The 13,112-nt window shown below is 41.3% G+C and overlaps 1 protein-coding gene across 4 annotated transcripts in view; it reads left to right on the forward strand.

Annotated features, from left to right (window-relative positions):
• The window catches only part of MAP2K4 (mitogen-activated protein kinase kinase 4), a 139,172-nt gene that overhangs the window by 29,643 nt on the left and 96,417 nt on the right, over positions 1-13,112 (forward strand). For 2 of the 4 annotated variants that reach the window (XM_042917526.1, XM_042917528.1), the window contains one exon: positions 8,497-8,599. In XM_042917526.1, coding sequence (XP_042773460.1) covers positions 8,497-8,599 — 103 coding nt within the window. Of the gene's footprint in view, positions 1-2,337; positions 2,424-8,496; positions 8,600-11,630; positions 11,699-13,112 lie in introns of those variants that run through there. The other 2 variants (XM_042917527.1, XM_042917529.1) reach the window with 2 other exon arrangements.

Genomic DNA, 13,112 nt, shown 5'->3' on the forward strand with positions numbered 1-13,112 from the left:
ACAGTAACTCCTTTCCTCCTGCCAGCCCCCCTCTGAGGAAGGTAATATCAATCCCATTTGGCAGGAATGGGCCTGTGGCAGAGAGATGACGCCACCTGCCTGAGAGTGCGTAGCCACTAAGTAGAAGAGCCGAACTCCAAGGCTAGGTAGTCGGGCTTTACCACTGGTTTTCCTAGTTTCCGGTTGAGCACCACTGGGATGCTGGCTGTGGGTAAGAACAGGGACTTTTATTGGCACAGTAGTTAAAAGGAATCTACAGAGCCAGTTGCATTTCTTTCTTGTTGCTCACACATTTTTTTGGTTTAAAAGGTATCAGACAAGGGGTGCCTGGGTGGCTCAGTCATTTAAGTGTCCGACTTCGGCTCGGGTCATGATCTCACAGTTCAGGAGTTTGAGCCCCGCGTCGGGCTCTGTGCTGACAGCTTGGAGCCTGGAGCCTGCTTCGGATTCTGTGTCTCCCTCTCTCTGCCCCTCCCCTGCTCATGCTCTGTCTCTCTCTGTCAAATAAACATTAAGGAAAAAATTTTTAAAAGGTATAAATTTTTCCCAGTTTTTTCTTTTTTAGAGAATTTAATAATTTAACTTTTCAATTGGGTTTCAGTACTTCTGACTAATCTCACAGTTAGTTGCCATTTTTTCATCGTTACTCTTTACCAGCCATTGTATTTTTAAGGTATATGAATCCTCCCTGCAGCATCACCAGAGCAGTGAAAACAGTAAGGGACTGTTTTTGTCTTGATTTTACAGATGTGTAAATTGCTTGGCCACAGAAATAGCCCTGTGTCATCTTTATCAGTATTTCAGTGATAATCATTTAGCGTCTCGCAGAAGTAATTTTCTCCCCTAGTCTGCCATTTAGCCCCCTCCCACCACATTCCTTTTTAATTTTGCTAAGGTGAGAAACAAAGCAGTCTTTGTGGGTAGGTCAGCCAGCTGCCTTATCGGTCTTTTTGTCTATACTACCTGGCACAATAGCTTGTGTATAACCGTGATATTTCTCTACCTATGGCCATGTGAATTACTACGTTGGACTTCCCCCAAATCCATCTTCCACACAAAAGTGTTGAACTGTGCCAGAAGGGCCTGTTGGCATATATTTGTTTATCTCTTCTACCCAGAACAAGCCACCTTCCAAACTGCTTAGCTGTATGGATGAATAACCGTGTTTTGTGATATCTATGGGAGTTCAGAGTTCTAAGTGAGATTTTATAAATTTTTGGAACTCGTTCACTCTTACGTACCCAGGGCTGGAGGAGGAGAGGCGCGGCACGGTATTAGCCGACAGTGACTCATTCAATGCTCAGATTGCTGGAGATTGCAAGACTGGGACATAACGGACAGTTCCGAGTCTAACATCCTTCTTGTCCTGCCCTTCTCTTGAGCTTATCAAAGAAGTTAGGGCCCTCATCACTGTAGTAATTTAGGTAGAAAAGGAAATGAGAGTAAATCCTTGTTTACCATTTTATTTTCTCGTTTCTGAAATTACTCGGATATAAAGTTGTGTAGTTGGAACTGTGTGTTCCTCATTTTATAGCCAGTGATTACAGAGAATTGAACGAGTTACTCCGAATACTCCATTTGGAAATGAGGTATGAAGAGTTAGAGCCAAGGGAGAAATGAGAATTTCAGGCGGTCCTCATCCCTCCGTCCCCTGGCGGGATGCTCTGGGTACTTGTAGGTCAATCGCTCATGTTTTTGAAGGTGTTCTGTGAGTGATTTGTACATCGTAGTTTCAGTTCTCGCTTTTTCCTCTGCTAGGTTCTGGGAAATCCCTAGTGGTGCAGTGGGGGTTCTTAAGATCTCAAGAGAGACTGATTCTTACTGGTTTTTTGATTATTCCTACCTAGCTTCTTTGGCTTCTGAGTAGTGGCTTTAAAGAGTAACTGTGACGTTTTCGTGATTCTGTTTGGTAGTCGGGTGGTGGTCCTGCTGGTTTAACCTGAGCTCTGCTATGTGTCTGTATTCAGCTAGTAGGTCTGTGGGTGGACACTAAGCTCAGTGGGGATGACTGGGACCTCTGGACCTTGTGCATGTGGATTTCCATCATCAAGGACGCTACTTGGGCTGCTTCACGTTTAGACTTGGTCACTTTCCAAGAGGGTGAAAGTGGACGCTGTGGGCCTCCTAAAGGCTTAGCTTTGGAAGTCCTACAACAACCCTTTCTGCTGTGTTCTTGGGGTCCCAGCTCGAGTCTAAAATCCAGCCTGATTAGAGAGGCAGGGAATAGTCACATTCTAAAGAGGTGATTCACTGGTGGCTATTTTGATAACAATCTACCACATAACCTGAAGTGATGCATTAATATTACAGCAAAAAAGCTAACTTCTAGATGCATCGCTGGATCCTTCAGTGATCTTTATTGCCACCAACAATGGGAAGTTTTGCTGTTACTATTTCAAATTTGGTGAAATCACGTGTCGAAGGTACGTAGATTGACTGCAGTATTTTAGAGATGGTCTCCATTCTTACAGGTTGGGTGGGAAGATTCTGAATCAGAGGAACAGAATCTTGCTTTCCTATGATCGAATAAAAGAAAATAAGCCCACTAGGTTGTATGAGAGGTTAGTGCCATGTTGATAAAAAAATTAATAATTTGAATTCAACAAATATTTGTTGCACTGTTATTTTGTTGTAGTTACCTATTACAGGTGATTTGTAGAATTCAAAGATAAATTAAGCTAGTTAAACATTTAGGACAAAATTGCTCACAATTTGATCATGGGAACAGGCTTGAGAAGGATGGGAGGGAGCGACAGGGTGGACCCCATGTAGACATAGTGTCTCTCTGAGGACAGGCTGGTTCTGATGTTTTGGAAATAGAAATAGTGCTTAGGAAATGCTTTTTCCTCATCTGTGGAAGGTCGGGGAAGGAGGTTTTGGTGACCTAGATTGCAAAGACTGGTCATCTTGCATGGTTGACTGGTAGACTCTTGGCTGCTCTCGGATAGAATTTTTGACCAAGGTTAAACTCAACTACTGGGCCAGCTTAGCCGATTGTGGGAAGTGATGTTAAGGGTTTGTATCATTTGAGAAGTTGGTGGAGTACAATATTCAGGGATGGCTCCTTTGTCTTCTTGCTTAAGGCCAAGTAAAGTTGAAAGATATCTTCCTTCCACCTTCAAAATTCTGTGAGTTGCTCTGTGGTCAGAATACAAGCCAAACACTTTCCTAGGCCTTACTGAGTATGGATATCAGTGGACAAATCCTTGTTCTTCAGAATCATAGATCGGAATGTTCTTGAAGATCCCATCCTTGGGACTGTGTCTTTCATGAGAAGCGTGAGGAAGAATTTGGAGGTCAATGTGGAGAGGTTGTTTGAGGCAGAGCTTTGAAACCAGACCTTCAAAGGGTGGCGCAGAGAGGTCGATCCCCAGTCCTTGGCGAGCCTGAGTGGGACATGAGGCTGTGAGCCACCTGGGTCGGCCTGTGGGCTGGCGGAGATTCTGGTCTTCCCGGTGTGCCAAGCAGGTGTCCTCATTTCCTGTATGAGCCGGCATGAGAAGAGTTGGGCAGTATTACCCTGAGGGGTAGAGCAGTGCCTTGGAAGTATGATGATGGGACGAGGGCACACACTGTTGTCTTTAACAGTCAGGGTTCTTGGTTACAGATGGCAAGAATTTATTGTAGCCAATTTGACCCACATCGGGGTTGTCCGGGGCAATCCGTGTGAAATTTGTTCTCAGACCGATCTAATACGCATTTGAGAGCATTTTCTGTTATCAGCTTCACTGAACTTAGTTTTTAGGTACACAAAGACTGTCTTCGCTCACAGGAGACTCCTTCCCTATGAATACTTTAAGATGTTTGATCAATGGCTGTTTTCTCTTCTGCTGTAGATAAAGGGGAGGCTCTGTTTATCTCTGTTGACTGGTTAGGGATGGGGATTATTTGGTGACAGTCTCCCCAAAGGGAGAATTATAATCACAAGTTTATAATCTTTTTTGATCAACTAGCTTAAAGCCTGCTGTACAAATAACTTAATCTCTGTTAGCTTCTAAAAATCTCCATAGGCCATTTGTAGGAAAACTTCCTTCCTTACTCCCTTTACTCCCTGTAGAAGTTGCAGGCTTTTGAAAAAAAAAAAAAAAAAAATCCCTGTTGCTCTAATGTCGTATTTGTGTGTAGTTTTGTTACTAAAAATAACTGGCATAGTGACGGGTTGCCTTTAGGATTTAGGTTTTTGGGGTGAGAAAGAGAAGATAAGGACCAGTCATAATAAAGGTTCTTAGTTAGAGAAAGTGAATGGGGGGGAAAAAAGAAAGGCTGGGGGAAATAATGTTCATGTCCACAGAGATAGCCTCTCTGAAGTCTCGTAAAAACTGCTCTGCTCCTTTCTGCCTCTCCCCACATCTCGTCTTTGACTGACTTTCTGGGACTGTCCTTCTCCTCCTCAAAACTGCCCTGTGAGTTCATCTCCAAATGGTCAGCCTTTGGAGAATGGGAGCCCTGCAGGACCAGCCCATGCAACTCGATCTTCCCCTACACCCCCTGGCACTGGTTCTAGGCCCTGAGTCATCACCTCCGCTTAGAGAGGCTGTGAACTTTTATAGAATTATTTAGCGTATTTTGTTGGTGGACGATCAGAACATGTGCTTGGACAGCGTTCAAGACAGTTGCAGATGTGTTGAAGATGGCATGTGTTCAGACCTAACCTGTGTAAGTCACATTGTGTGATGTTTGTGTGCTTGTTCATTTCTGCGGGAAATGGCCTTCAAGACCCCAATTTATTTTTGTTCAAGTGTGAAAGCAGTGCTGAGGAAGGATGTGTGTGTGTGTGTGTGTGTGTGTGTGTGTGTGTGTGTAAATATTTATTTTCAAGAAAACAGTTTGTTTTAATTGTAGTAATATATTTTGTCTGCCTGCAAAGGTTAGCTGCTGTCCCCTCAAACTGAGCTTTGGAAGAAAGGGCCAGTTTTGGTGTTTTCCTCGGGATGGTTTTCACAATGATTCTTTGTTCTGTTATTGTCCTGAATTTGATCTTAGTGTGTTTTCGGTTTTTCACCCTATAGGGTGGTTCCAGACACAACCACATGACAGGTGGTGTTCAGCTTTTGATTTGGGGGGTTGGTAGGCATTGAGCTCATTCAGAACTTCATTTCTTTTATTTTTTTAAAGTTTATTTACTTTGCGATCTGGGGAAGGGCAGAGAGTGAAGGAGAGAGAGAGAGAGAATCCCAAGCAGGCTCTGCACTGCCAGTGTGGATCCCGACGTGGGGCTCGAACTCACAAACAGTGAGATCATGACCTGAGCTTAACTGACTGAGCCACCCAGGTGCCCCCAGAGCTTAATTTAAATTCCTGAAACTTTGTTCTATAAAGTAACATTCATAGGTTCCAGGGATTGATTAGGACCTGGTGTCTTTTTGTTTGTTTGTTTTTTAATTCTTCTTTCAGTGTTTATTTTTGAGAGAGAGAGAGAGAGAGAGAGAGAGGTGGGGAGGGGCAGAGAGAGAGAGGGAGACACAGAATCAGGAACGGGCTCCAGGCTCTGAGCTGTCAGCACAAAGCCCGACGCGGGGTTTGAACCCATGAACCGCGAAATCATGACCTGAGCTGAAGTCGGACGATTAACCGACTGAGTCCCCCAGGCATCCCATGGACCTGATATCTTTGAAGGCCTCCATTTTCACTGCAGTCCACCTGTGGCCCCCAAATATTTACATCTTCTCCGTGTGTGGACGATACTCTTGGTGCTCCGGCTTCCCCCAGAGCCTGAGGTCACAGCATCAGCTCGAATCCAGATCTTATCTAGACACCACCAGTTCATCAACCCCCAGTCTCATCAGAATCATCCAAATCAGGTATGGGTGAGACAGAGTGTGATCCATTGTGGCACAAGATTCCTCTCCATCCGCGAACCCAGAAGCAAGAAGACAAGTGACCTTGTCAGGCACTGGATCGCATTTCTGGAGATACCCATTCAAAATGGGAGAACACTGAAGGAAAAAAGGAAACAGCAGTCCCAAGCAGTTTCAAAATCCAGCAGAGCAAATTCCGTTAGGTTTCAAGGCCCGGGGATAGCCCTCTGCCTTTAGATAATTCCTAAAGACAGATTTCCAAGAAGTAAAAGAGCCTGTTCATTAAAGACTTTTTCTCGCATGTTGCTGAACATTTCATCAGAAACAATCCTATCAATTTGCTTTTTTTACCAGCAGTGTGTGATATTAGTGATTCGTGTACCTGGTCGCGTTAACCCATTATCGTCGGGGGAAAAATAGGTGTATATATAAATGAGACCTAAGTTTTGCCAGTTTCACATGAACAGAATTTTTAACTGGTTTTGGTGTTAGTGAGTGCCTTTCCTAATTTGTTCTCAGTTTCGCTTTACTGAGCAAAACTTTACTTTTTCATACCCTTGCCAATTTTTCTATTTTCCTTGACTTGTGTGATGTCTTTATGTATATTTAGAGTTTCCTGTTTTGTATTGCAAGGATTTTCCCCAGATTTCCCTTAAAATTTTTTAAGTTTTTTTTTTGTAATATACGGAATTTGCTTTTTCAACGTTTTTTTTTTTTTTTTGTTTTGTTTTTTTTTTTTATTTATTTTTGGAACAGAGAGAGACAGAGCATGAACGGGGGAGGGGCAGAGAGAGGGAGACACAGAATCGGAAACAGGCTCCAGGCTCCGAGCCATCAGCCCAGATGCCTGACTCGGGGCTCGAACTCACAGACCGCGAGATCGTGACCTGGCTGAAGTCGGACGCTTAACCGACTGCGCCACCCAGGCGCCCCAGGAATTTGCTTTTTAAGACAGCCAAACCTGCCGATTTTCATAGAGAACCTTTTGCAATTATAGAGAACCTCTTCTCTACTGGCTTTCAAATGAAACTGAATTTAAAATAAATATTTGGCACCTGAATGGGCAAGTTACATGGAAAATTCATGTTGTACCATGCTTACTTCTTTTTTTTTTTTAATGTTTTATTTATTTTTGACAGAGAGAGAGAGAGAGAGAGAGAGAGAGACAGAGCATGAGTGGGGGAGGGTCAGAGAGAGAGGGAGACACAGAATCCAAAGCAGGCTCCAGTCTCTGAGCCATCAGCACAGAGCCCGATGCGGGGTTCGAACTCATAGACTGAGTTCATGACCTGAGCCGTAGTCGGACCCTCAACTGACTGAGCCACCCAGGCACCCCCCATGCTTACTTCTGAACATGATGTGTCTGGGCTTCTTGGGAATTCACATTATCCTGTAGTAAAGCCCGTCTCCCAGAGCTGATCCAGGAGCCACGGCCAGGAGCTCTCTGCTCTTGTCCTGCAGTCCCGTCCGGCTAGTGTGGCACCCTGAAACTTACAACTGTCATCAGAAACACCAGGCTGAGTAGATGGAGCCCCTTCATACATCTTCTGAACCCATACATCTTCTGAAGGGGTGGAAAAGGGTTTGGATTGTAGACGTGTTGTTTGAGAAGGTAGATATATGCATAACAAACCAGGAGGTGTGTATGCTGGAAAAAAGTATCCTTAGTATCTAAGGGAAGCTAAGGTGTGTTGCAAATGCTTAACAAACCTGACTTTGTTACAGAGTTTCCATTCGGTAGAATCCCAGAGAAATGATCTTGTAAGCTTTATTGACATAGAGAGGAATATGGTCAGTGAGTATAGCATGTTACAAAACATATTGTGGTCTGATTTTAATGGTAGAGAAAAAAATGGGTGTCTATGTACAGAAAATAGTTTCCAAGAGACAATGATTATTTGGGGATAATTGGACTTATATATAATATATATTTAAAAAACCCCATATATTCTGTACATAATATTATGTATATTTTTCTTTATCTTTTCTGACTTATGTATAATATATATTTTTAAAAACTCATATATTCTGTAGGTATATAAATAATACTCTTTGTATTTTTCTCTTCTTTATCTTTCTGAAATTTTTGGCTTTTCTATACTGGACATGTTTTGTTGGCATAATGTAAAACATTGGTACCTTACCTCCCCTTTCCCTAACCCCAAAGAAATGGCTCAAGATAAATAATTATTTGAAATACCAGTGTATTGAACTTGAAGTTGACCGTGCCATGATGTTTTTTTTAGCTTGTAATGGTTGCAGAATGCTTGAGATTCTTCGCTCGGTCATTTATGCTATGTTTGAGGGAAAACCATTAAACTATGGCATCGAAGTGTAACCCTGGAAAGGTGGTAATACTTTAGTATCTTTCAATATATTTGCTGAGGTAAATGATTTTTGTAGTGGTATTTTCATTTGCAAAAGTGTTAGCGTCTCTGAACAATATAAACTTGAAACACTGAACGTTGTTTTCTATTGTATTGAAGCATAACGGATGATTTGTAGTTAGTAACAACTTTAGGTCATTTTTATTTACTGTTTCTTAATTCTGAGAAATTCTTTGTTGCCTTTCAAAATATTATATTAACTGTATGTTAAAACACATTTTTCTGCTTTTTGGTATGAATTTCTTATGCCCTCAGAGTGGTGTCTCTTTTATAGTGCTTGAAACTTTTACTTTTTATTTGTTATTTCTTAGGTAAACGCAAAGCACTGAAGTTGAATTTTGCAAATCCACCTTTCAAATCTACAGCAAGGTTTACTCTGAATCCCAATCCTACAGGAGTTCAAAACCCACACATGTGAGTATTCCTGGTAATCAACTAAAAGGCTCAGCTCAAGCAACGGTTTTAACGTTACTGTATTTTATGAATTTTCCCAAGTTGAGGGGTTGGTATTTTCATTATTTTATGGGCCATTTGAAATACTACTATTTGAACTTAAGTAGAAAATTATTGATTCTGTAGTCTGAAGTAGATAAGCATAATTTTCCTTGTTAAAGTTTAAACTTGAAGGGAAAAAAAGAGCTGAAGATCCAGATACCTTGAGATCGTCAACATTTTTCTCTTTCTGAACTGAGACTATCGTTTAGACCTTTCCCTCTGGATTTCCATTTAAATTGTAAGTGGTACTTAGGAAACATAACTCTCGCCTCTAGATCTGTACAAATCGTCCCTGCTTACTGGGTGACAAAATAGAGTCCCATTCTATTTTATTATGATGAGCTAAATTCCTGTAAGATTTTCATGTCACAGTAAATTGAAAGAATGTGTGCCCGTCAGTGTACAGGTGTCAGTGAATATTTTTAAAATTTATTCCCTACATATATATTTTTCCCTAAATATTTTTATTAAAATGTAAAAATGATATTTTAGCATCACTGAAAGTCACTGAGTGTATTAGAAACATCTGTTAATTTAAAATACCTCCAGAATAATATTTACAGACACCTTTGAAGTGAAGTGATGTATTAAATAATGATGCCTCCCCTTTTTACCCCCCAAGACCTATCATGAGTATGAAGGGTCAAAGCCAGTGGCTTCACATTCATACTCACGTTCATAAAATTAATTTTTCCTAGTTCCGGGATTGAGAACGATAAAGCAAGCAAATGGCAGAAGGTATGGTTTAAAAAGCAGTCAGAATATAGTATCTGCAGTTTTTAATCATTCCTTAACAATTTTTATTCAAACCTTGTTAGACTACAAATTGATTCATACTTCCCAAAAAAGCACATTTATGGCTACTTTCTTTCCTTTTGATGTCTGGCAGGCGTCGTATTTGCAAACAGTAACGAACTGGCAGGAGGTAGAGTGTCTTGAAATAGGAATGCTAAAAACTATTTTGTTATTTTTAAACCATCAGAGTATAGAAGGGGGCTGTGTGTGTGTGTGTGTGTGTGTGTGTGTGTGTTCGTTCTTAGGTTTTCACCTGTGACTTTAAACCAATGAAAACTAGAGTGACAGCAGTTCATTTGACTGGGAATAGGACTGCTAATTTTATTAGACTGGTGTTCCTAATGAGATTTCTTGTCAGAGCTCAGTTCAGCGTCCCAGCCTTTTTACCTCCTCGAAAACATCAAGTGGGGGTTATATTGAGGAAGGAAACTCTTAGTACCTCTTAATTAGTCAGAACTCTGGCAGCAAGGAAACATTTTTAAAAGAACCTCCTTCCTCATTTCCTAGAATTTCTGGTGAAAGCTAGTACAAAACTAATTCTTGAACATGGTCCATTTCTATTACCTTGGTTGCTAGCTGAACTACGTAGTTGAAGTCTGTGAAAGAGGATATATAGTAATTGCCCAACTTAACAGATCCTCCCCCTCCCCCTCTTTTTTTTTCAAAGCCCCCTTGGACACACAGAAAAACACCCTGACTTACATTTAGAACTGCAAAAACATTTACATACTTGTACTCTCATCCTTTGAGAGTTTCATGTATTTGGGAATTCATGGACAAAATCTTGTGTGTGCGTGTGTGTGTGAACGGTAAACAGGGTGAAAAAAAAGCTTTCTTCCAAAATTTGGGTCCATCATTTTTTTTTTTAATTTAAACCTACCACTTTATAATATCCTTATAACCAGCTAGGTTTCTTATCCCTTGTCTCGTCCCAGCAGGTGTTAAAAGTTTGAGAGGGCATGGTAATAAGCATTCTTATTCTATAAATAAGAAGTGTTTATTCTATTTTACGATAGAATCTTAAGATTTTGGTTCTGGGGTGTAAACATTTCAGACCCAGACCTCGTTTTAATTTTCTTACTGTGCTGGTCTGTTATTATGTGGATGAGGAACAGGTGAAACTACTAACATTGGTATTGGTCAAAGACCGTCGTTTCAACCTGTTATTTATTGTTTTGCAAAAGAGAGAGAGAAAGTGAGCAGAGGAGGGGCACAGAGAGAGGGACGCATGGGATCCGAAGCAGGCTCCAGGCTCCGAGCTGTCAGCACAGAGCCGGTTGCGGGGCTCGAACTCACGCGAGACCACGCGAGATCACGCGAGACCACGCGAGATCACGCGAGATCACGCGAGATCACGCGAGATCACGACCTGAGCCGAAGTCGGCCGCTTAACCGACGGAGCCACCCAGGCGCCCCTTAAGACCATTGTTTCAGTCTGTAGGGCAGCTTACGTCTTCTGACTCCCTACACCCTTCCATCAGGGGATCCTTCTGTGCTCTTTCTCTGGGTTGTGCACCATCGGGCACTAAAGAACCACTGTTGGTTACTTGCAGCGTGGGGATTTGAAAAAGCTACCTCTGTGCCATTTATATGTGTTACCTCCTTCTAAAATTTGCTTGAACTCTTTTTTTTCCCCCTTTAACTTTAGTTACAGATATAAATAGAAAACTTGCTCTTGAATTTAGGAAAAGATAAGGTGAAGTATAAGCAACTAATGAAGTTGAGAGATGTAGCTCCCAGGAGCTACTCTCCCATCCATCTGGCATGTAAGATTTAAAATATTAAAACTGTGTCCTTATTTTCTGGGAACCAACAGTTCAAATAAAATTCTAAGAAATAACAGTTGGCTGTAGAGATTCAAGAAATGAGGCATAAAGTAACACAGATTGAATGTCAAATGAATGGTGCAGGAGGGGATAAGATCACTTTCGGATAAACAACTTGGTGAAAGCTTTCACAAAGAAGCAAGATGTGAATTGGGTTTTGAAAGATGGGCAGAGAAGGGAGAATGACATTCTGGTGAGTGTAAGTACAGATAAGTTTTGGGGACTGTGTGTAGTCTGTTTAATTATAGCACAGATGTTACTTGTAGATTACGTAGTTCTATCACTGGAAACTTTTAGCATTTTTTTCCTTTATTCTTGCTGTTCTATAGTTATATGAAGATCTATCTAGGTCTGGATCATCTTTCTGTGCATGGAGGAACCATTTTATTTAGTTCAGGTATCTGTTTCTGAGAAAATTTCTGCTTTTGTTGTGATCAATTTCTTCATGTATTTCCTAGTCTCCTGTTGTTTGGACGTTGGACCTTTTGAATTTCCTGGGTCTTTGATTTTTCTTTCATGTGTTTTTTATCTTTTTGTTTTCTTTTTCTATATCCTAGATTTCCCTTATTTACTGATCCTTCTATGAAATTTTCTATTTTGGCATTTGATTTTAATTTCCATGAGTGAATTGTGGCTTCTTCTTAGTATCTTACTCTTTTTTTTTTAATGTTTTATTTATTTTTGAGAGAGAGAGAGAGAACATGAATGGGGGACGGTCAGAGAGAGGGAGACACAGAATCTGAAGCAGGCTTCAGGTTCTGAGCTGTCAGCACAGAGCCCGATGTGGGGCTCGATCCCACGAACCGTGAGATCATGACCTAAGCTGAAGTTGGATGCTTAAACGACTGAGCCACCTTTACTATCTTATTCTTAATTTATCTGGAATTAAAAAAAATTTTTTTTTAACATTTATTTATTATTGAGAGACAGAGAGAGATAGAGCATGAGCATGGGAGGGGCAGAGAGAGGAGGAGACACAGAATCTGAAGCAGGCTTCAGGCTTGGAACTGTTGGCACAGAGCCTGACGTGGGGCTCGAACCCACAAACCGCGAGATCATGACCTGAGTCGAAGTCGGACGCTTAACCGACTGAGCCACCCAGGCACACCTACTTTATCTGGAATTTTAAGGTTATTTTCTATCCTCGTGGCAATCCATTTCTTCAGGGTGTCAGTTTTATTTTCCTTTGTCTTCTTTGTGTTAGTTTATTTACATGTGTCTTGTAATTCTTGGTTGTCCATTGATAGTTGAGAGTGAGGAAATTAGAAGGCTGATGGGTAGCTCTGATACAGGTGAGTATTCTATGAATGGTCTGAGAACTGTCTGTCAGGCCAGGAATATTCAGATGCCAGAGTGAGTAGAGCCAACATTCACCATTAGAGGCCTCTTTCTCCTCAGATAGCATGTTTATTTTCTTTAAAGACATGCTGTCTTCCCATTTGGGGGGGTGGGGGGAGGTAGAGAGAAAAGGAGGAACCAACTGGACCTTTCTTACAGAAAGAATTTTAATGAACTTTTCTGCTTCTAGGCATTCGTACCTTCCAACTTTGGATCCTCTCTATGAGTCTTTTGGAACTATTGTTTATTTCTCCTCTCTGCTGAGTGTTTCCCTCCCAATGTGTTACAGGTGGTAGTTTTCTCTATTACTGTTCCTCCCCCACAAGGAAAGTCGTCTTCTTCTTCTTCTTCTTCTTCTTCTTCTTCTTCTTCTTCTTCTTCTTCTTCTTTTAAGATTTTACTTTTCAGTAATCTGAAACATGGGGCTCAAACTCACAGCCCTGAGATCAAGGGTTGCACACTCTACTGACTGA

Source organism: Panthera leo, chromosome E1, assembly GCF_018350215.1.
Source record: "Panthera leo isolate Ple1 chromosome E1, P.leo_Ple1_pat1.1, whole genome shotgun sequence".
NCBI classification, from domain to species: Eukaryota; Metazoa; Chordata; class Mammalia; order Carnivora; family Felidae; genus Panthera; species Panthera leo.